This window comes from Lampetra planeri, chromosome 60 (assembly GCF_965212315.1).
Source record: "Lampetra planeri chromosome 60, kcLamPlan1.2.h2, whole genome shotgun sequence".
Lineage (NCBI taxonomy): Eukaryota > Metazoa > Chordata > Hyperoartia > Petromyzontiformes > Petromyzontidae > Lampetra > Lampetra planeri.
The window spans coordinates 3,598,781-3,620,789 of record NC_136166.1 but is presented as its reverse complement, the minus strand read 5'-3'; the positions used below and the strand labels follow the sequence as shown (position 1 = coordinate 3,620,789).

Genomic DNA, 22,009 nt, shown 5'->3' with positions numbered 1-22,009 from the left:
ATCCCCGCGACAGGGATGTTTGCTATCCCCCCTTTACCCTCACAAGTATATTTCCACCTCTGTCCCCTCCGTGGTGGTACCGTCCATCTTCTTCTAAGTCAGAAGATGCCATTATTACCTCAGGTCAAGTCAAATTCATTTCGTGTAACCAAGTCAGAAGCCACGAGACCAGGATGAGTCTCATTTGCAAGAGTGACCGGGGCCACCAAAATGCAAAAAAATAAAATCAAGTACAGCAATAAAGCAAATATATAATAATGCAAAAAAACTATTTGCTGGAGAAATCGCGAATACTCGACCAACATAAACAAGCAAGTGTATGTCAAATAATTTTCACTTCTCGGATTTTCTCTCTCCATGAGCTTCTATGTTGTGCCTCTCTTCCACTCACATCCAATGTCGCCTTTTGCTTCCACCGCATCCTCTCACCCTCAGGCTCCCTCTGCTCTGCACCGATGGTATAATATCTTCTCAAGAATGTAAATAAATCCCACTTAGGCTAACCTATGCATTACTCCTCCTTTTCCTTAGCAATATTTACAAAACCCACCTGAGGATTGTCATATTTGTCTTTTCAAAACACTCGTATTTCTTCTGTAGTGGCCACGTCTGTGCACCATATAATATGACTGACTGTATCTTGTATCACTGCTCTACATGTGCAGCTGAAGTTGGAATATGCTTGTCACCCTGACTGCACTCGACATAATTCAACGTAATGCGGTCGGCTTCATTGATGATCCAAACACTTACTGATTCACTCCAGTCACTCGCTCATCTCCTTATCGCTCTTCTATCATTACTACCATGGTTACTGTTCCTATGAACTTCGCTCATTGATTAGTCCACCCATGTAGAGGACTCAGTTTACCTGACTTTAATGTTTTGTCTTTTCCACCTTGTGTTCAACCACCACACTTCAGGTCACAGCATTGCTATTCCTGCTCCTCCCTTCACACTGGTAACCTTTGGAAATCCCTGTTATTGTCGTCTCTTTTCCCAAGTTCTCCTTGATTCAAGGATCGCGTTAACTTTGATCTATGATACATTCAATCGTGCTGTTTGTCGTTGGCCACATGCCATACTGAACATATAGGCTCTGTGCTTAGAAACAATACATACCAGATTCCCTTTCAGTTTCACTGGCACCTTTCTATCACGTACAATTCCATAAGTCTATCTGCAGAACTGTCTTCTCTAAGATGAATTGGTATTTCACCGGGTTGTCGATATGGTAGCCACAAAGCGTTGTAACATCTCACCCGTGTTGTTATTAGATGCACACGTGCCATTATACGGAGGTAATTTGGCTCTGCCTGTCAAACGTGCCTCACTCGGGGAATTATTTGGATCTGAGGCTTTAACCACCACAATGTAGGCCGAACCGGGCTGCAGAACCCCATTCATCACCACCAGCCCATCCGATGTGATGCCTGCAGAACAACAGTGGGACATATAGAGCAGGAAAGTTAAGAAGAGCACTGGGCATATATTATAAGTGAGTTATCAGCCAAACTGTGGATGCCGGAGAAGTAAATGTGGTGTCCCGCTTGCTACCGGACTTGGTGAGGCTACTGAATGATGGCACCAACACTCCATCTTTAAACATGGACCAAGCGAGAGACACGCCATCCAGACTGGCACAGTCGAGACACTCGACCTTTAGTGCCCAATCGTCCTGGCTGCTGAGAAACTCATCGCAGTTGCTGATACACCTATCAAACACACACACAGAGATAAGAAGGTAGGTTGGAACGATTCCCCCCCTGACGCTTCAATAACATTCTTTATTTTGGCTATTGGTAATTCTACTGAATTGTAACAATCATAAACATGGTCTGATTTCCACAACTTGCAGCTTCTTCTTCTGTTGTATGGCAGGGAGCTGAAGTCACACACAACGAGTTGAGTTGCCACCTCAGATGAAATTGATTTAACCCTGCTCCTGGCTCTGCTTGGCCCTAAGTAAAATCCAGATGTCTTGTGAGGTCAGATTTTCACAGATTGGATTTGGCTTGGCTCGGGGACACTCCCATTACGACGAGGGCTCCACATTGACTCAGCTTGGATGTGCGAATGGAAAAAATTAACCCGTAAAAACAAAGTTTTTCACTATAAATCCTTTATATACGTGGCATCGGTTTTATTTTATTATTCATTTCTGTTTTTCTTGAGAAAGAGTTTCATTTTTATCACATTGGTATTTTAAATTAAATATGAAAAAATGTTTTTCCTAAAAAGTGGAAAATTTTGTTTCACGAAAATAAATTGTCACGCACAACGAGTCTGTGTGCAAAATCTCAGCTCGATTGGATCACGGGAAGTGGGTTAAAAAACGACTGAAAGTTTTGCACGGTCGTAAGCGTGCAAGCAAACAAGCAAGTGAACTTAATATAAAGGATTTAAAAAGGAGTACAAGTGCATCGTTAAGAAACCTGATGGTAACCGCCATTACTATGAGGGCCCCGCACTGACTCAACTCAGATGTGCGAATGGAAAAGAAGTAGGAGTGCATCAATAACAAACCTGATGGTAATGAGTAATACAGTGCCGCTGGCCACGGTGCCGATCTGCGTGTAATTCGCTGTGCGGTCTCCCTTCTTTGCCGTCGCTGTCACCGTGACGTTGCTGCCCACCGTCAGCAGCTGCCGGGCCACGGTGAAAACCCCACCGGCAGCAGTTGCTGCGCTGCCCGCAACACCTCCATCACAAGCGGCAGCAACAGCAGGAGCAGCTGCGGTCACCTGGCAAGTCCAGTTGAAGGAGATCCCCGCGCTTCCAGCCGAGGGGTCGTCTGGGTCGGAGCTCTCGGTGGCCGCGTCAAACACGGCATTGCTCTGGTAGCCGAGCGTGCGTGTCGTGCCGCCCACGATGGTCAATTTGAGTGGAGTTGGGATGGAGCGGACATAGATGGTGGCCGTCTGGTTGACGATGAATTCTAGGTCCAAAGTCCCAGTTACTGAGATGGAGTAGAGGCCTGGCTTAAAGTAGCCCGGTGCAAATTGGTAGTATCCACCGATGTTTACTGGGGAGCTGTACGACTGATTGGTCACAGCGTTCTTGATGTTCCAAAAAAAAATGTTCCTAAAACAAAAGCAGAATGCTAATTTGATTTTGTAATCAATGCAAACCAGAAAAATAATCAACCTCTTAAAGATGTTGAATCTGAAAAACAAGCTAAGGTAAATACAACTTCAACAGGGTAACACTTTGCGTTTCCTTTTACTGCATTCCATCTCAGGTTTAGAACATGCCTTAGCTGTGTCCATCCGTATTTCTGCTGTGGAAAGTATTATAACTCCCGTGAAGATGATACAATATGAACAAAACTTTAGCATAAAGTTACCCTAGAAAAAAGTGAATAGGCCTAAGGGTTTCCGAAAATCTGGAGGCATAAAGACCGCCATAGCATTCTGAACCCTGCAAACTGTGGCGCTCCCTCCTGAGCAGGGCTATCATCCATGCCCCATGGTCTTATCGTGGCCTGCATATGGCCGCTTCCTGTGTGCCTGGTACAAACAATATTAAAATTAAATTAAACTTTCCGAGGCCAATCAGTTGTTGAAAACTATGACAATCACGTGTCCCTCTGCACAGTGTTTCCGAAAGTGTTTATCGATATTGCAGCTGGATCCTTCCACAATGCAATAAATGCACAACAGACATTGACCCAATTATGTATTTTTATTTTGAATTAGCCACGTTGACATATTTCCAGGCATTGCCGTTTCATTTAACTTGGCTCTTGTAGACATTTAGAGACTGAATCCATTATTCATAAAGAGGCCGTTTGTGGACACGTCACCATGGCCAAATCCGCTGATGCCACACCTTGCTGCCAACACTCTCTACCCTCCACCAGCTGCTGAACATGAAACATTCGGTGACTCCCAAGATCTGCGCCCTGAAAGTTTCCCACCATCTGCTCTTATCGCCTCCCCTTGGTCACCAGACTCGTGTAGACAACTCCCACGCCCGTCCCACCCAGTGCAACCGTTTTTTTCTCATCTGAACATTCACGTACGTTCTCTTTCAGGCTTTTGGACTGCTTCTCCTGTCTTGCCATGCAATTCCTAGCATCCGTCACAGACACCTGGCCTCAAAATTCCAGCAAATTATATTCGAGCTGCTTTGTTAGCATTCGCTCTGTGGTCTACAAAGTAACAGACCACACTCTGGACTCAACATTTCTTTACACTCAGACTAAACTAACTTATCTTCTAAATTGGTTTACCTAGCTCATAAAGTACCTGCCCTGCTAAAGCAATGAGTCTCTTGGTCTTGATCACACAGCTGCCTGCATTAAGGACATTACTTCCTAAGTACACCAAGTACTCTAGCCCCTTTATAGCTTCTCTCGTCCGACCGTGACTTGTAGTCCTACTACAAGAAATCCAAATCACAGTAATGAGTTAGACCGTTGGGCTAAGTCAGCTCGGGACTACAGGTACAAACTCCCAGACCCCCAGGAAGAGGGCTGGGGCATAACGTCACTCTTCAGGCCCTTACAGACGGTTTCAGAAGGGAGGAGTGGCCAGGGGTGGAGTGAGTCAGAATACAGTATAAAAGGCGGTCCCCTGAACGGGTCCGGCAATCGTCGTTCACCTGAAGATTCAAGAGCCACCCTGGAGCTGCCACCTTGAAGGCCCGAAGCGAAGAGCCCAAAGGGCGGAACCCGACCCCTGGCTAGGGTCGGGCCAAAAGCTTAACAAGTGAAGAGGCTAGAGCATAGCCAGTGTTAGGCAGGCTAGCTGGAGGAATATCTCCCTAAGTATCGGGTGGAAGGGGACGTACCCCTTTGTGTTATTGATTCGTTATAAGCGTGCTGCTTTCAGAAGAGAGACGTCTCTGCAAGTTTTATACCCACTACACATGTAACCGAATTGCACCACTGTTCAATCAGGTGTTGACTCGGCTCGATCCCTTTTTCAAACGTGATATTTTATCTTACAATATTTGAAATTAGTGCTTTTCTCAGATGTAGGTGCCACTTACTTTAAGCTGGTTATTACACACTCCGTGATGATGACGGCAGTCAGCGTGAACACCTCACTCTGTCCAAGCACTCGAGCCATCTCGGGAGTAGTCGAGTTGTCATCAAGCACCACCGACACCACCTTACAGCCCAACGGATTCACGCTCACTTCCAGGCTGTAGTTGTCATGTGACCAGTTCGTGATCTCCTCAATAGTGACCTTCATGATCCCAAATGTCGAATAGGTGTACGGGAACTCGAAGGTGGCTTGTTTCAAGCGTGGTATCAACGGGCACTTACACAGACTGCTACACAGCGAGGAACCAACGATCGTCTGGTTTCCATCTCCCAAGGTCCAGCGATAGCAGACCAGCTCGTTTAAAATGTTGTTTCCCACAAATAATAAGTTCGCGTTGACAGATGTGACATGGTAGTCAGGTTGCGTGGGGTTAGCCTTGTAGAACCATCCCATGATCTCAAAACGAACAGATATGTTGTTTTTCCACTTTATAAAATCCAGGCGGACTCTTTGGCACAGGAAGCTAATCCAGAACAGCACTCGCGTTTTCAAAACTGGGTCATTGTTCAGCAGAGACAAATCCTATTTTAAAGAGGGAAAACAATCGTGCATTTGCATGGGGTTGTAATGCTTTGCAACACGCGTTTTATCATTTATTATTTGTTTCTTTCGGTTAAGTCACGTCTAAAGATAAAATAATAAATTAAATTAAATAATAGAATACGACGTTTCGATTGCAACACAAGCAATCATCATCAGGTATAATGAAATAGCGACATAAAATCTAACCAGAAAACTATAGACAGACATATTAGCAGACAGATATCACCAAGATACATAGCGAGAGCAACACAGGTAACAGAGAGGGGTGATCGTCTCTGTGTGGTGGCCTTAAATAGACAGAGGGGGGGGGGCAGAGGCAGAGAGAGGGAGGAGGGTTAGAGAAAAAATTAGCATATCAATGAGTGGTCAACAGACGTGGTGCTGCGAATGCGATGGCACGGCAAGCAAGCCTGAAAATCAGGAGAAGGACACACTAAAATTAAATAACCTAGTAAAATATCGAAATGTAATGTAATACAACACAGAGGGTCGGTCAACACACAATTAACGCATAGCCTGGTTGATTACGTATTTCAAAGATTGCTAAGTTAGAATTGCTTGTGTTGCAATCGAAACGTCGTATTCTATTATTTAATTTAATTTATTATTTTATCTTTAGACGTGACTTAACCGAAAGAAACAAATAATAATTCCTGCAGTCACGAAAGTTCTAAAATACGCGTTTTATCCTCAAAAGCATTGAATTAGTGTGAGCTGGCAGAAATGTCTGCATTTATTCATTCTACATGCTTTGCAAAATCCAGAAACATTGTGCAGTTTCCAGAGTGTTTGACACACACACAACAATGGCTGCAATTCGCCACGAAGTGGCAGTGATGTCACCAAAAGCCTTTGTGTAAGGCTAGGTGTAATTTTAGGCCATGTGAAGTGTCAAATGTTGACCAACAGTAGTTAATGGGGCTGACCCAGGCATCATGGGTTAAATGAGATGGCACAGACAGATGCAACATCTGTGCTCTCCACTGTGCCAACCTCCTGTGTTTGTTGTTGTGAGCAATTATTCTCTTCCTTCAGTTGTTGTTGGAGGGTGACAACCTCTAACTTTACAGTATCATCCTTCACGAGTCTCCCCCACACAGTGGATACCGGTCGTCAAGTTAGCTCAGCTCCAAGTCCTCCTGTATCACATAAGCCCATATCATCTATAGTCAGTGCCATACTCGTTTATCACCAAAACAGAAGATATATTCAAGATAAACGAGCTTCTCCATGCAGGGACAGGTGTTAATAAAAGGCGTGTACGTTTTGCAAACATAGAGAGGACATAACTGTGGAGTGACAGGCCAGGCAACTTCCACACATTGTAATGCAGCCAATGAAAATGCATCCTTTGCATTTTCCAAAAATATCAAAAAAATCTCAAAAATTCTAAACAAACATAAGATCCAAGTCCGATTCAGTACAGTACATAAAATCCGGGATCCAATCCCATCTGTAAAAGATGTCATTCCTGACTTGCAATACCCTGGAGTCTATAAACTGAGTTGCATCTGTGGTGATTGTTACATTGGGGAAACGAAACGTCATGTCTCTGATCGTGTCCGCGAGCACAAGTCAGATCTGAAACACGGCAAAATTGAGTCTTCCGCCGTTGCCGATCATTGCTACAACGCTGTGGGCTCTCATGATATTGTCTTTTCCGAGACCAAGATGCTCTGCAAACCTTCTGGCTACCATCAAAGGTTTGTACACGAAGCCATCCAGATATACAAACACAGACATAACTTCAACCGTGATGATGGGTACAAACTGAGTAATCACTGGAAAGATGTTATTAACCATGTAAAATAGATTTAACTACCCATATTTGTACCGTCTTATTTGACAGGTACTATTCTACTTTGCCGAGTGTTGACATCCCCAGCGTTAAACAGTACTGCTGTTTTGTATTTTGGATTTGTCAGCTAACACCGGCCGTAACCCCGGGCTGAGGTGCACTAATTGTTCCCTTCTAGCCCCCCCCACCGTCCCAGTGGGATTTGGCAGCCAACATCGGCCGCAACCTCAGATTGAGGTGCACCAATTGTTTCCCTTTTAGCCCCCCCCCCCCACCGTTCCATTCCCTGGCAACCACATTCAGATAAGCCCCCCTTCCTAACTTGGATTTAAGAGCTTGTCTCTTGGATTTTTACTCACTTGATACAGTAAATTTAGCTGTGACGGTCCCACCTGATGACGGAGACTTGTGTTGCCTCCGAAACGTCGTGATTTATTATTTTATTTATATTATTAATTTTTATTATTAATTGTAATTTTTACCTACGTGACTTTACCGAAAAAACCTAAGAGTTAAATGGACAATTGTTGCTCGGAATTTTAAGCGAAAATTTTTTTTTAACGATTTAAAAATTAGTCATGGGTGATATAAATGTATTCTTAGGTTTTTTCGGTAAAGTCACGTAGGTAAAACATCAAAATTAATAAAAAATAAAATAAAACAAAAATCACGACGTTTCGGAGGCAACACAAGTCTCTGTCATCAGGTGGGACCGTCACAGCCGGATTAGCTGCATCAAGTGAGGCGATGATTCAAGATGTAATCCCTTAAAAAGGGATTACATCTTGCACGTCGGCGTGAACCGCGTCCACGCCGACGTGCATTCTTTTGGCCCCGCCCCCCCCTCCCCCTCCCGATGCGTTCCATTCATTGGCTACCACATTCTGATGAGCCCCCCCCCTCTCCTCCCCCTCAACTTGCTTTTTAAGGGATTACATCTTGAATCATCGCCTCACTTGATGCAGCTAATCCGGCTGTGACGGTCCCACCTGATGACAGAGACTTGTGTTGCCTCCGAAACGTCGTGATTTTTGTTTTATTTTATTTTTTTATTAATTTTGATGTTTTACCTCCGTGACTTTACCGAAAAAACCTAAGAATATGAATCCTTGCAGTCACGAAAGCTTCAAATCTAGATATAAATGTATTTTTGTAGGATGGTATAGAGGGGAAAAGCGAGCGATGAAGTTCGCTATCCCAATAATTTGGTGGGAACCCACTGACCACTCAAGCAACTGCTACTTCTGCATGCTGTACCATTCCAAACGTCGGACTGGCAAGAATGCACCTGCTATCACGTATTCGGACCTTCCTTCATCCATCGCCCCTGTGGCACACTGCCTTGAGCTCCCCGTACTCACTCCTCCGGAGAGAGAGCAGCTGTTTTTAGAAGAGAGCAGAAAGTCAGAGAGCGAGAAAGACGTTGTAAATCTAGATTACAATTTTAGAGGGGGTGCTGAGGAGAGAAACCCATACTACCCCAACCAAAAAGACCTCAACGACTTGATCAGAGATCTTGGTCTCACCAAGTCCAATGCTGAGCTTTTGACGTCCAGGCTCAAGCAGTGGAACTTGTTGGATGAAAGTGTGCAAGTCGCAGATCAGAGGAACTGTCAGCAACCTTTTTGCAGCTTCTTTACCCGTCAAGATGGGCTCTGCTTCTCCCACAATGTGACCAGTCTGGTCGAGGCAATCGGAATCGCCTGTAACCAGAATGAGTGGTGCCTCTTCATTGACAGCTCATCCAGGAGCCTCAAAGTCGTGCTCCTCTATAATGGTAAGAAGTACCCGTCTTTCCCTTGGCTCACTTGGTGCACCTCAAAGAGGATTGCAACAGCATCAAGACCTTGCTGGACGCCTTGAAGTATGATGAGTACGGCTGGGGGTCATCGGATACTTCAAAATGGTGTCATTCCTGATGGGTTTCCAAAGCGGTTTTACCAAGTTTCCTGCTATCTTTGCCTTTGGGACAGCAGGGACACCAAGGCGCACTACCACAAGTGGGACTCTGCCACAGCGGACCGAGTTTCTCTTTGGGGAGGAACAACGTCAAGTGGAAGCCACTGGTGGACCCCCGGAAAGTGCTGATGCCACTACTGCACATCAAATTGGGCCTCATGTAACAATTTTTCAGAGCTGTAGATAAGGAGTCAGCAGCCTTCAAGTACCTTCAAGACTTCTTCCCTAAGCTGTCTGAGGCAAAGGTCAAAGCCGATGCCTTCTTCGGACCACAGATAAAGAAGATCCTGGAGTGCAATTAATTCCCAAAGAAGCTCACTAGTAAGGAGAAAGTAGCTTGGAACAGTTTTGTCGCAGTGGTTCGTGGCTTTGTGGGTAACCACAAGGTCGACAACTATGTGGAGCTGGTTGAGACTTGGGTGAAGAACTACGTCACAATGGGCTGGAGGATGTCCCTCAAAGTCCATATGCTTGATGCTCATCTTGATAAATTCAAAGAGAACATGGGAGCACTCGGAGGAGCAAGGCGAGCACTTCCACCAGGATATACTGGACTTTGAACGCAGCTACCAAGGACAGTATAACGAGAACATGAGGGGAGACTACATTTGGGGGCTTTTCGTGAAAGTGATTTACAGTATAATCGTAAATCACGAAAAACTACTCACTTCTAAATCTTTTGTAGTCATTTTTGTATTATTTTAGTATAAATAGATGATACATTGGATTCATATGTTGTTTTTTCTGACTTTATGTGAACAAAACGTCACAAATTCGCCCGTTTCCTCATTGAAAATTAGTTAATTTCGAAATATCAATGTCCTAGTCACAAAAACAAAGTTTGTGGGGAATAAAAGCCATTTTCTATACGTTTTAGTCATAAGCAATTATGAAATAACACTTACTACCTAGGAACAAAAATTGTGCTACAAATGTAACAGGTTCCGGAGACACTTGTAGAGGTAACTTCTTTATTACAATACAACACTCCAACAGTCCAACAGTCCTGATACTCTGTTACAGCCTAGGTACACAGCCTAGCTACACAGCCTAGATACTCTACTCTGGCTACGCTCCGGAACTCGCCCTCGATAGGTCGTAGAGTCGGGAGTTCCAGAGTCCCAGCGCTGGCTCTCACAGCATCCCAGGGTCTTCAGATGGCTGGTCGTGAGTCTTGGGTCTTGAGTTACAACTGGGCCCCGATCGTCCAGGGAGCTCTCCTTTTATGCCTGGTACAACGAGGGGTGGGGCCATGTGCGCCCCCAGATATCCCACAGAGCACACACAGCCCCCCCCTTTGGCGGCGCCAAGGGGATTAAGCGTCTGGACCCCCTGGGAACTCAACGCCTGGCGCCCAGAGGCTTAAGCGTCTGGACCCACCTGGGAACCCAGAGCCCCCAGCAGCCCCTCCCTTCTTATGTCACTACATTACCCCCCTCTACGTAGCCTCCAGCCGACCCGGCTGTCAAAAAAAAATACAATTGTACAAGAAATTATTTGTTAACCATCAGAATGAGTGTGTGACAAATCAAGAAAAAAAAATGAGAAGAAAGCGCCTCTCCCCCTCCTGTGGTCACCGATGCAGAACAACACTGTATAAACACATATATGCAGGATTAACGCACGCCCCAATCGCCCACTATACATGATGGAAAGGTGAGTGGCGTCGCGTTGGGACGAGAGTTCGTGGGCGGGGGTCATGAAAATCGTTTGAGTTTTGAGCGAGTCCGAGTGGCAGGTCCATCGGTCGCGACGGAGGCGGGAGGGGACCGACGACCCGCTGTTGCGCTTGTGTCCTGGGTCGCTGATCCCGCGGGCAAGCTTGTTCCCGCTGGGTCGGCCGTGGCAGATTTCATTCCCAAGGCATCTGAGGGCGGGGCAGCGGGACCTGCCCGAGAGTTAGAAGCAGCATCATCGCGGCGCGACTCGTCAGACATGTCGCGCTCTCGGCCCCGGAGATGTGAAGGAGGTGTGTAGGGTTGAATGTAAGGTTTTAGACGTGACGGGTGCACGAACCAACGTCGCTTGCCATGCTGGATCCTGACACACTGCGGGCGGAGAACGCGAATAATAACAACCGGCCCTCTCCAAGGCTTAAGCAGTTTTGAGGAAGTAGCCAATGGTACCTGCGGGCAGTGGAGCCAGGCGCGGTCCCCTTCTACCCAAACGTGGCGGGATGTGCGGAGATTCCGCAACCGCTCGTTGGCAAGCTGACGGGCTTCTGAGTTATTTTGAGCAGCCTCCCGGGCATCTACGAGACGACGCACATTAGCACGGATGTGGTCGGCAATCTTAGCCTTAGGTGCGGGCTGTTTAATGTGCAATTGTACGTCGATTGGGGGGCAAACCTCCCTACCATACATAAGATAGAATGGCGAGTACCCCGTGGCAGCATGGGGCGCCATTCTATAGGCGGCCAAGACACCAGGTATGTGGAGATCCCAATCAGTCTGTGACTCAGACACCTGGTGGCTTAGCATGGAGGTAAGTGTCCTATGTAATCGCTCGACCATACCGTCAGTCTGGGGGTAATATGGCGAGGTGCGAATTTTGTGTGTCCCTAGCAGGTTGCACACATCCCGCAACAGGGTGGAAGAGAAATTTTTCCCTTGGTCGGTCAGCAGGCGTTCGGGAGCACCCTTGTCCAGGACGTAGCCCTGGAAAAAGGCCTCCGTAATGGCTGCTGCAGACTGGTTGGGGAGTGGCCAGGCCATGGCCCATCGGGTAAAATATTCGACCCCAACCAAAAGGTACTTATTACCCCGAGGAGTAGCGGGAAACGGACCCAAAATATCCAATGCGACGATCTCATTGACCCGGGAAACTTTAATGGATTGGAGCGGCGGGCAGGACGGCCTAGCAGGTGGTTTCCGCCGTGCACATTCTGTGCAACCTTGCACAAGGTCAGCCACATCGTTTGCCATGCCCGGCCAGAAAAATTCCAATTGGATTTTAGCTAGTGTTTTCTGAACACCCAAGTGCAAGAGGCGACTGTGGGTTTCCCACACAAGTCGCCCCCGCAGGGAGGTGGGCACCACCAATGTGTGGGATTGGGACCCCCCATCCCAATGCATGAGGACGCCTTCCCGGATGACATATGATACGGGTCCCCCCTGCCCCCTGTGACCCTCAGCATCCCTAGCGCGGCGTCTCAATTTGAGGAGGGAGACGTCTTCCATCTGAAGACGTCCCCAGTCGTCCAACCCGAGGCCCAGCAATGCGTCCTGCGGAACTTGCGTGGAGGGAGCCCCGTGGTCCCCGACCCCATCCCCGGCCGCGGCCGCAAGGGATGAGGGCGGTACCCCGTCAGGCTGCCTACAACGCCCCACACCCAAAAAACAAGCACAGCGCCCATTGTTCGGCAGTCGCGACAACCCGTCGGCGTTCCCGTGTTGAATCCCCTTGCGGTAAATGACAGTGAACGCAAGGCGTATTGTAGCGCCGCGTGGTCGGAGCGTACTGTGAAATGCCTGCCATACACGTATGGCCTGTACTGTTTTATGAAAAAAACGATAGCAAGCAATTCGCGGCGCGTCACGCAGTAACGTTGCTCCGCGGGCGACAGCACCCTGCTGCCATAGGCGACGACGCGCTCCACTCCATTGACAATTTGCGACAGCACCCCTCCAATTCCGGTGTTGCTGGCGTCTGTATCCAGAATGAACGGAGTGGTAAAATCTGGATAAGACAGGGTAGGAGCATCGACCAGTGCTTTTCGGACGGCATTGAACGATGCCTGTTCTAACTCTCCCCAGCGGAATTTGACCCCTTTGGCCGTTAATGCGTGGAGGGGCTTCGCAATAGATGCGAATCCCGCAACAAATCGTCGATAATATGAGGCGAAGCCGATAAAACTCCGCACCTCCCCAACAGAGGTAGGAGTTGGCCATGAGCGCACGCAATTTGTCTTTTCGGGGTCCGTGGCAATTCCCGAGCGGCTGACAATATGGCCCAAATAACGAACCGAATCCCTCATGAGGTGGCACTTTTGTGGTTTGAATTTGAGGTTAGCCGCTCGCATTTTAAGGAAAACTGCCTTCAATCGCGTGAGGTGTTCATCAAAAGTTTTGCTGAACACGATTACATCGTCGAGGTAGATTAGGCAAGAATCCCACTGGAGCCCAGCGAGGACCAGCTCCATCAGGCGCTGGAACGTCGCCGGGGCCGAGTGAAGACCCATGGGAAGTCTGTTGAATTGGAACAGTCCCTGCGGCGTGCGAAAGGCCGTCTTTGGTTTGGATGCGTCATCAAGGGGTAGCTGCCAAAACCCCGAGAGGAGATCCAAGGTGGAGAAGTAATGCGCACCTGCTAAGGCATCGAGCGACTCGTCCATCCTGGGAAGCGGGTAGGCGTCGGCCACAAAAATCTTATTAAGTTTCCTGAAGTCAACACAAAAGCGGAGGCTCCCGTCGTGCTTCTTAACAAGAACGATCGGCGCCCCCCATGGGCTATTTGATGGCGCAATGACATCGGCCGCCAACATATCGTTGACGGCCACCCGTACATGTTCCTTTTCGGCCGGGCTCAACCGGAATGGGTTTTGACGAATTGGAGCGGCATCATCCGTGTCGATGTGGTGGCTTAGCAATTTAGTGCAGCCAATGTCGAATTTGCTTTGACTGAAAACGTCGGCGAAATTGCTCAGCAGCGTGCGTAATTTAGCATGCTGTAATGGTGACAAATCGGCAGAAGTGGAGCAAAGCGCGTCGAGCCATCCTGTGTCAGGACCTGGCTTGGCAACGGAAGAGAACTCGCCCCCTACGTGACCCACGATCACATCTTCTGGCGGGGCTGGCGTCGCGTGAGCAAGCACCATTCCCTGACAGTTAACGGCCGTTTCCAATCCCGCGTTAAGGACCTGGATAAAGGGGTCGTGGTCGCTTCGCACGAGCGTTTGTGCACACACGAGGTCCGACACCCGCTCAGCTGAACGCGAAGGCCCGATCACAGCACCCCCCATGAACGCGTCGTAATCAAGGGGTTTACGAAACCGGAGGGGAACTAACATCTGAGAGCCAGGAGGAATGCGAATTGTGCACGCCGCCAACGCCTGCACCGTCGTAGATGCGGAGTGCAACCGAGTGGGTGTGGGTAGGAAGGCCATGCGTCGGCCGGAGGGGAGCTCAATACACCCTTTGTTAATGAGAATTTTAATGGGCATCTTCCCCAAGAAATCTGTTCCGAGGAGGCACGGAACGGCGAGGGTTGATGAGACCAAAATGGGCCCAACTAATTGGACGTCAGCAATGCGGATCTGAGCATTGATCCGTCCGGTGATGCCCAATGAACCCCCATTTGCGGCATAGCATGGCACATCAACTGGCTGCAAGGGACGGCATATATCGGGCAAAATGTTATAAATTATGTCTGAAATGACGGTCGCCGACGCACCCATATCGATCAACATACGAACATCAACGCCCTCGATGGAACCCACTACGGCAGAGGACCCTGCCGCAGCGGCAACGACCCTATGGGCCAACTCGGACCATTGACCCGGTCCGAGCGCCTGGTTGTTCAATGATGGGCCCGAATCCCCCTTTTCCGAAGCATGACCCCCCTGTGTGGTGTGAGGGTGCGTGCTTGTTGTAAGTGGGGGCCGAGAGTGCGAGGTGTCGTGACTCGCCTGGGTATGCCGAGGATACGGTGGTGGCCGAGGCGCCGGAGGTCCTGAAGTCCAGCGTCGGGGGACCCGGCAGCCGGACGCCACATGGCCCCGAAGGCCACAGTTGTGGCAGACGATGGACGCTCCGTCCTGGCGCGAGGTTGGCCGGTCCCGCTGGTGGTGATCCCGCTGGGATCGCCAGTTGGACGATCCGCGATTTTCTGTTGCTGCGAAGGCCTGATGAGGCCCCGAATGCACGTCATAGGCTTGTGCATCAGGTGGGCCTGCGCAGGCGGCGATGGTCGTGTCCTCATCGCAATGTAGGTGTGCTTGGATGCACCTGGCAGCACGTAGCGACGTGAAGTCGTCGTCGTCGTCGGCTGTCGGCATGGCAACTCGAAGCTGGCGGGCCAAGCTCATGAGCTTCTGCAGCACGAGTGACTCCACAGCGTCTTCATCCATGCGAGGGTAGGCAACCTTCGCCATGGCCAGCAGCGCGCTGCGGTACCCCATCGCCGACTCGGAGGCCTTCTTCCTCCTCGCATCGAAGCGGTGACGTGCTTCGGCTGGGGGTCCATAAATCAGCCGCATCTGATGAAGGGCATCCGTGAGCGTGGCACGTTTCGCGCGTGGCACAGCAAGGAGTGCTGCGAGGGAGTCGTCGTCGAGCATGGCCGGGAGGCCCTGGAGCGCTTCATACTCCGACCAGCCGGACGTCTCTATAAGAGAGACGAACCGGCGTTCGAACGCTGCCCACTCACCCCCCTCTGAAGAAAATGCCTTGAGTGCCGGCAGGCCTTGGTGGACGTGAGCCAAGCTTTCGTTGCCTGGCAACCCGGCTGAAGCTGGCTTCGCGTTCGCAGCGCTGTCACTCGGCGGTGAGGGACGCAGCGCTGATGACGCGGCGTCATCGGGTTGGCCCACGCTGGGCCCGGAAGTGACGTCGCTCCCAGCGGCCACTGCTCCCCCCGCAGAAGTGACGACACACCCGGATGTATTTGCGGCGGGAACGGCCGCCATCTTTGTGTGGGAGCCGGCGGGATGGTGCGGCCGCTGCGCCTCCTCTCTCCCTGCTGTCTCCGCCTGTGAGCGACTCATGTCGTCCAGGATGGAGACGGTGGCGTGGAGCAGCTCGGTGAGGCGAAGCAGCGTTTTCTCCATTGCTGCTCCCGACGCTGGAGGAGGATCGGCAGGTATGGTGGACGACTGCTGAGCCGGCGGTGCAGCGTCGCTGTCGGCCCGAGTTGGCTGCCCCGTCGCCGCTTGCTCCTCAACATCGCCGTCAGGACTGAAGGTACGTGGCTTACTTCTTGTCTCCATTGCCACTTCTGACGCCAAATGTAACAGGTTCCGGAGACACTTGTAGAGGTAACTTCTTTATTACAATACAACACTCCAACAGTCCAACAGTCCTGATACTCTGTTACAGCCTAGGTACACAGCCTAGCTACACAGCCTAGATACTCTACTCTGGCTACGCTCCGGAACTCGCCCTCGATAGGTCGTAGAGTCGGGAGTTCCAGAGTCCCAGGGCTGGCTCTCACAGCATCCCAGGGTCTTCAGATGGCTGGTCGTGGTTCGTGGGTCTTGAGTTACAACTGGGCCCCGATCGTCCAGGGAGCTCTCCTTTTATGCCTGGTACAACGAGGGGTGGGGCCGTGTGCGCCCCCAGATATCCCACAGAGCACACACAGCCCCCCCCTTTGGCGGCGCCAAGGGGATTAAGCGTCTGGACCCCCTGGGAACTCAACGCCTGGCGCCCAGAGGCTTAAGCGTCTGGACCCACCTGGGAACCCAGAGCCCCCAGCAGCCCCTCTCTTCTTATGTCACTACACATAGTGTAATAATTGACAAGAACTTCACCATCATGCCGAGTGAAGACATGCCAGGTGGTTATTACAAATGTGTGCATCTTCCTTCTCTAATCGAGGGACCCCCATGGTAGCCTTCAAACTCTGCAGAGCTGATGCTATGGTTTTCGCAGTTATAATGATGGCAGTTATAAAGCATTTACTTTAAGTTTATTATTTAGAAACATGCATTTTGATTATTTTGATGTTTATCTGCTTAAAATTTCCACATGATGAGTCACTTTGTAGAGCTATCATTTGTGGCCAGGTCACTTCTGAAAATAAGCTAATCGCTCAGTGGGCTTTACCTGTGTAATGCGAGCAAGGATTGAGGGGGGGGCGGAGTCTGGGTCACGTGGGGAGTGGGTGGAGTTAGGGTCACGTGGGGGAGAGGATTCAGGGAGAGACCCGGAAGGGGAAGGGGGAGTTGAGACGGAGTGAAACAGGAGGAGGCCACGCTGGGCAGGACGGAGAGAGTGGCGCGGTCGCCACGCGGTGGGAGACGTCGACATCGTTAGCCATCGGTGTCAGACGCAGAGAGCTAGCGGCTGTGGGAGGCTAGCTGTATATGGGTTAGCAGTGAAGCTAGAGAGCGGAGCAGCGGTGTGGCTGCAAGGCGGAGCAGCAGGGAGACTGCCTAACAGAGCAGCAAGGAGACTGCATATCGGAGCAGCAGGGAGACTGCATATCGGAGCAGAGGAGGGGCTGTGGAGAGGTCGTCGTGAGGGATGGGGGCCTGAGCGAGACGCCGTGGTATCGAGATTCTATGAACCCAATAAAGGACAATGGAAATCGACATCTGAGAGAGAGTCCTTTATTACATTGGTGTCAGAAGTGAAACGGCATGTCAAAACAGCTCAGGAGGAAGACCGTCCCTGCACCATCTTCTGCAACATCTTCTGTCGACGACCTCCCTCCAGCGGCGGCGCTACCGACGATGGAGGAGGAAAGCGGCGCGGGGACGAGCGGGGTTCCGGGCGTGCAGGACGTGGCCGCCTCGGTGGGCCCGTCCGCGCGACTGGACGCTGACGACGGATGGCGACAGGTGGCAGCGCAACTGGAGGCGCTGAAGACGGTGTTGGCGCAATTGTGCGTCCTTGTGACGCCGGCGATGACTTCGGGGAGGCCCTCTCGACCATGCGGCACGAAGACGCCATCTTGGGCGTGGCTGAGGATGAGCGGCGGGAAGCCGCCATCTTGTGCCCTCCGCCGCGGGACGCCGCCATCTTGCACACGTTGCGGAGTAACGCTATCTTGTCGCTGCCGCGCGTGTCACCATCGGAGGAAAACGGAGGAGCAAGAACCCGCAGCCGTCATTTAACAATGGTCAAATAATTCTCCATCGGCGGCGATTGGAGCGCATTCGCCTGCCGTTTACAAGCGGCCGTACGCTCCGCCAAATGGACGGACGCGGAGACCCTGGAAGTCCTACCAACACTTCTCGACGACGAGTCCGTCCGGTTCTTCCGCTCCATCAAGGAACACAAGAAGAAGACGCTACAGGGTGTCTTCGAGGAGATGGCGGATGCGTACGAGCCTCCAGACGATGCCCATCGGAGATTTGTTCAGCGCCAACGGGCGCCTGATGAATCGCCGGTGGCTTTCAGAGGCGCAGTTCTGGAACTGGCGATGGCGGCATACCCCGAGACGGAGCCCGAATTGTTGGAGCCCCTCGTGTTGGGCAAGATGCTGGAATTATCTAGAGACCTGGGGATCCCCATGCCGGTGTGCAGCCATGATAAATGGATGTCCCGTGCTGTGGTTAAGTGCTTGGACGCTCAATTTAATCTCCGACGCTGGAAGCAGGTGTCAGCTTGGACGTGGGGACCCATCGTTGAAGGCGGTGCTACGGGGTGGGATCCTACGAAGGCGGTCTATGTTCCTGACGACAAGGGTCCGCAGGAGTTGACGGCCGCCTCCGCCCAGTGGCCTGCTCGTGGAGGGATGGGGCCGAGGTCCGGCCCGCCGGCGCGGGAGCGTCGGGACAGAGGGGGTGCCACGCGCCGGAACGATGTGGAGTGTTTCCGCTGCGGCCGTAAGGGCCACTTTGCCAGGGACTGTTGGGCTCGCATCCCGGGGCCGCCCCAGCAGGAGGCCTCGACCACGGACGATGCGCGAAAAGACCCACTAGGACAGGCAAGTCGGTGCGCATCAGACACCCGGCAAGGCCTGTCACCTCATGCATCACCATCGCCGCACGGTCCGTGTGTCATTAACAACGAGGTGCCTCCGATTGACCCGTGTCGCTCGCTGACGCAATGGCGCCGATTGGCACGGAGGGTAGTTGCGGCCGCTACGGGGTCGTCCACGGTACCGGGTTCTATTCAGGGGGTCGAGGTGCGTATTTTGGTGGACTCCGGTGCGTCCGCGACCATTATTTCGGATGTCATTTTCCATCTTTTGGGCATTCCGCCAGGGAGAGTGCGAGCGGTTTATGATTCATGCATAGCGGCGAACGGGGGAAGTATGGGCATTGTGGGCCAGGTGGACGCCAACATATCCATTGGGGGGGTGTCGGCTTCAGGGACCGTTTTGATCTCTAGGTCCCTCGCGGTACCCTGTTTGTTGGGGACTGATTTCCTGGCAAAAATGCCCATTCAAATAAGGGTTGATCAAAACTGCATTGAATTACCAGGGGGGCGGAAAATTTCGTTCCTACCGTCGCCATGGGGCCGGCCTGCTCCTGTTTGCCAGGTGCAGGCGCTGTCCGAAGTATCTGTTGACATTCCACCTGGTTCGCAGATGCTTATCCCGTTGAGATATCGGAAGCCAGTACCTGACGTTGAGGGAGCGGCGGGGGTTCTGTTATCGCCGTCCACGGCTATAATGGGCGGCTCGGCGCTGGTTGGGGCACAAACGATTGTCCGGCCGGGCCAGCCCCCGTTCTTACAGGTGCTAAATGGGAGTGCAGAGAATGTCAGTGACCCGGCCGGAACGGTTGTGGCTCACGCCACGACCGTGTTCACGACCCATGACAACCGGGTCCGCCGGGACATGGTAGGGGGGGTTTCGGAGCCTACGGGGCAGGATGACCGTTGGGTTGCCGAGTTATGCGGGGAGAATTCATCCCTGACCGGAGAACAACGGTCCGTGCTTCGCGCGCTGTTGCTAAGTTATTCCGACGTGTTCAGCTCGAATGATTTTGACTTGGGACGCACCTTCCTGCTTTCCCACCACATTGATACGGGGGATGCCGCTCCGATTCGGTTGAACTCGCATCGGTTGAGCCCGACGGAGCGGGATCAGGTTCGGGGTGCAGTGGAGGACATGCTAGCCGCTGACATTATATCCCCGTCTAACAGTCCATGGGGCGCGCCGGTAGTCCTTGTGAAGAAGAAGGATGGGAAACTGCGATTTTGCGTCGATTTTCGGAAATTGAATAAGGTGTCCGTCGCAGACGCGTACCCCCTGCCACGTATGGATGATTCCCTCGATGCCTTGTCTGGGGCGAAGTTTTTTTCAACGTTGGATCTCTCTTCGGGATTCTGGCAGCTTCCCCTCGACGAGTCCTCGAGGGAAAAGACGGCTTTCCGTACGCTGCAGGGACTGTTTCAGTTTAATTGCCTTCCGATGGGCTTTAATGCGGCCCCCGCCACTTTTCAGCGGTTGATGGAGCTGGTGTTAACGGGTCTGCAGTGGGAGACATGTTTGATTTATTTAGATGATGCCATCGTCTTTAGCCGCACATTTGACGAACATTTGCAGAGATTGGAGACGGTTTTTGCTAGGATGTGCTCCGCCAATTTAAAATTTAAACCGAAAAAGTGTCACCTACTGCAGCGATCCGTGCGTTATTTGGGACACATAGTCAGTGCGGACGGGGTGGCCACGGACCCGGAGAAGACGGCGTGCGTCCGCAACTGGCCAATCCTGGCCTTGGTTGGGGACGTACGTCGCTTCCTGGGGTTCGCCTCATACTATCGCAGGTTCGTTCTGAACTTTGCTATGATTGCTAGGCCCTTGCACCTCCTTACGGGTAAGGGTCGGAGGTTCAGTTGGGGTCCACCGGAGGAAGCGGCGTTTCAGGGCCTACGCGATCGGTTGGCGACGGCGCCGACATTGGACTATCCGGATTTTGATCGACCTTTTATTCTGGATACGGACGCTAGTGACACTGGGATTGGGGCCGTTCTGTCACAGTCCAAGGGCGGCGTAGAACGCGTGGTAGCCTATGGTAGCCGTGTACTGTCCCCGGCAGAAACCCGCTATTGCGTTACTCGCCGCGAACTATTGGCTATTGTCTATTTTCTCCGCCAATATCGGCCGTATCTTTACGGCCGGTCATTTATTGTGCGCATGGACCAATATGCCCTGAGGGTTGACCAACCATCTGGCCAACTGGCACAATGGTTGGAGACCCTGCAGGAATTTTCCTTCGACATACAATATCGGAAGGGGTCGCGTCACGCGAATGCGGACGCACTCTCCAGATTACCGCAGGGGTCCCCTTGCGCTTGCGCGTCGGGTACGAATAGGTGTACGCCGGTTCAGCTACCCCCTCGGCCTGTCGTGTCAGCTGTCGAGGTGTCTGGGGCTCCGGTGTGCCCAGGACCGGCCGATGGGGTTCTGAACCTGCCGCGCTCGGTATGGATTCGCGAACAACTGCTTGATGACTCATTGGGGGCTTTTCGGAGTCAGGCTGCGGAGGAAGCGGGGAGATTGCTGTCCAGTGGGACGCCGGGGGCCGCTCTCCGGGATGGGTTGCTCATGTGGAGGGAGGGATTGCATGACCGCTGGCGTCTGGTAGTATCGTCGTCGTTACGGTACGAATTGATTCGGACTCTGCACAGCGACACTTTATTACATCTCGGGGTGTAGAAGACTTTGTTAACATTGCAGCAGGATTACTTCTGGCACGGCATGACGACGGACGTCGTCGGACACATTCGGGCGTGTCCCGAGTGTGCCCGGCGGAAGCCGCCTAAAAACCCTTACGTGCTGCCAATGCAGTCTATACAAGTGTCTCGAATCAACGAGTTGGTGGCGCTGGATATTTTGGGACCTTTCCCGCCATCCGCTAGGTGTAATAAATATTTGCTGGTCGGGGTGGAATATCTTTCCCGCTGGCCGATGGCTTGGCCCTTACCTGACCAGTCGGCGGCGTCTATCACGGACGCCTTCCTATTTGGATATGTGATGGACAAAGGGGTGCCGGAGAGGCTACTCACGGATAAGGGGCAACATTTTTCTTCCAAATTGT

The 22,009-nt window shown here is 51.4% G+C and overlaps 1 protein-coding gene across 1 annotated transcript in view; it reads right to left on the bottom strand.

Moving 5' to 3' along the window:
• LOC144736257 (polycystin-1-like protein 2) overlaps positions 1-22,009 on the bottom strand; it is a 139,983-nt gene that overhangs the window by 77,723 nt on the left and 40,251 nt on the right. The window contains exons 9-12 of the mRNA XM_078618879.1: positions 4,996-5,576; positions 2,527-3,084; positions 1,558-1,715; positions 1,263-1,433 (exon numbers count right to left, since the gene is read on the bottom strand). Of these exons, the coding sequence (XP_078475005.1) occupies positions 1,263-1,433; positions 1,558-1,715; positions 2,527-3,084; positions 4,996-5,576 (1,468 nt within the window). The remainder of the gene's footprint in view (positions 1-1,262; positions 1,434-1,557; positions 1,716-2,526; positions 3,085-4,995; positions 5,577-22,009) is intronic.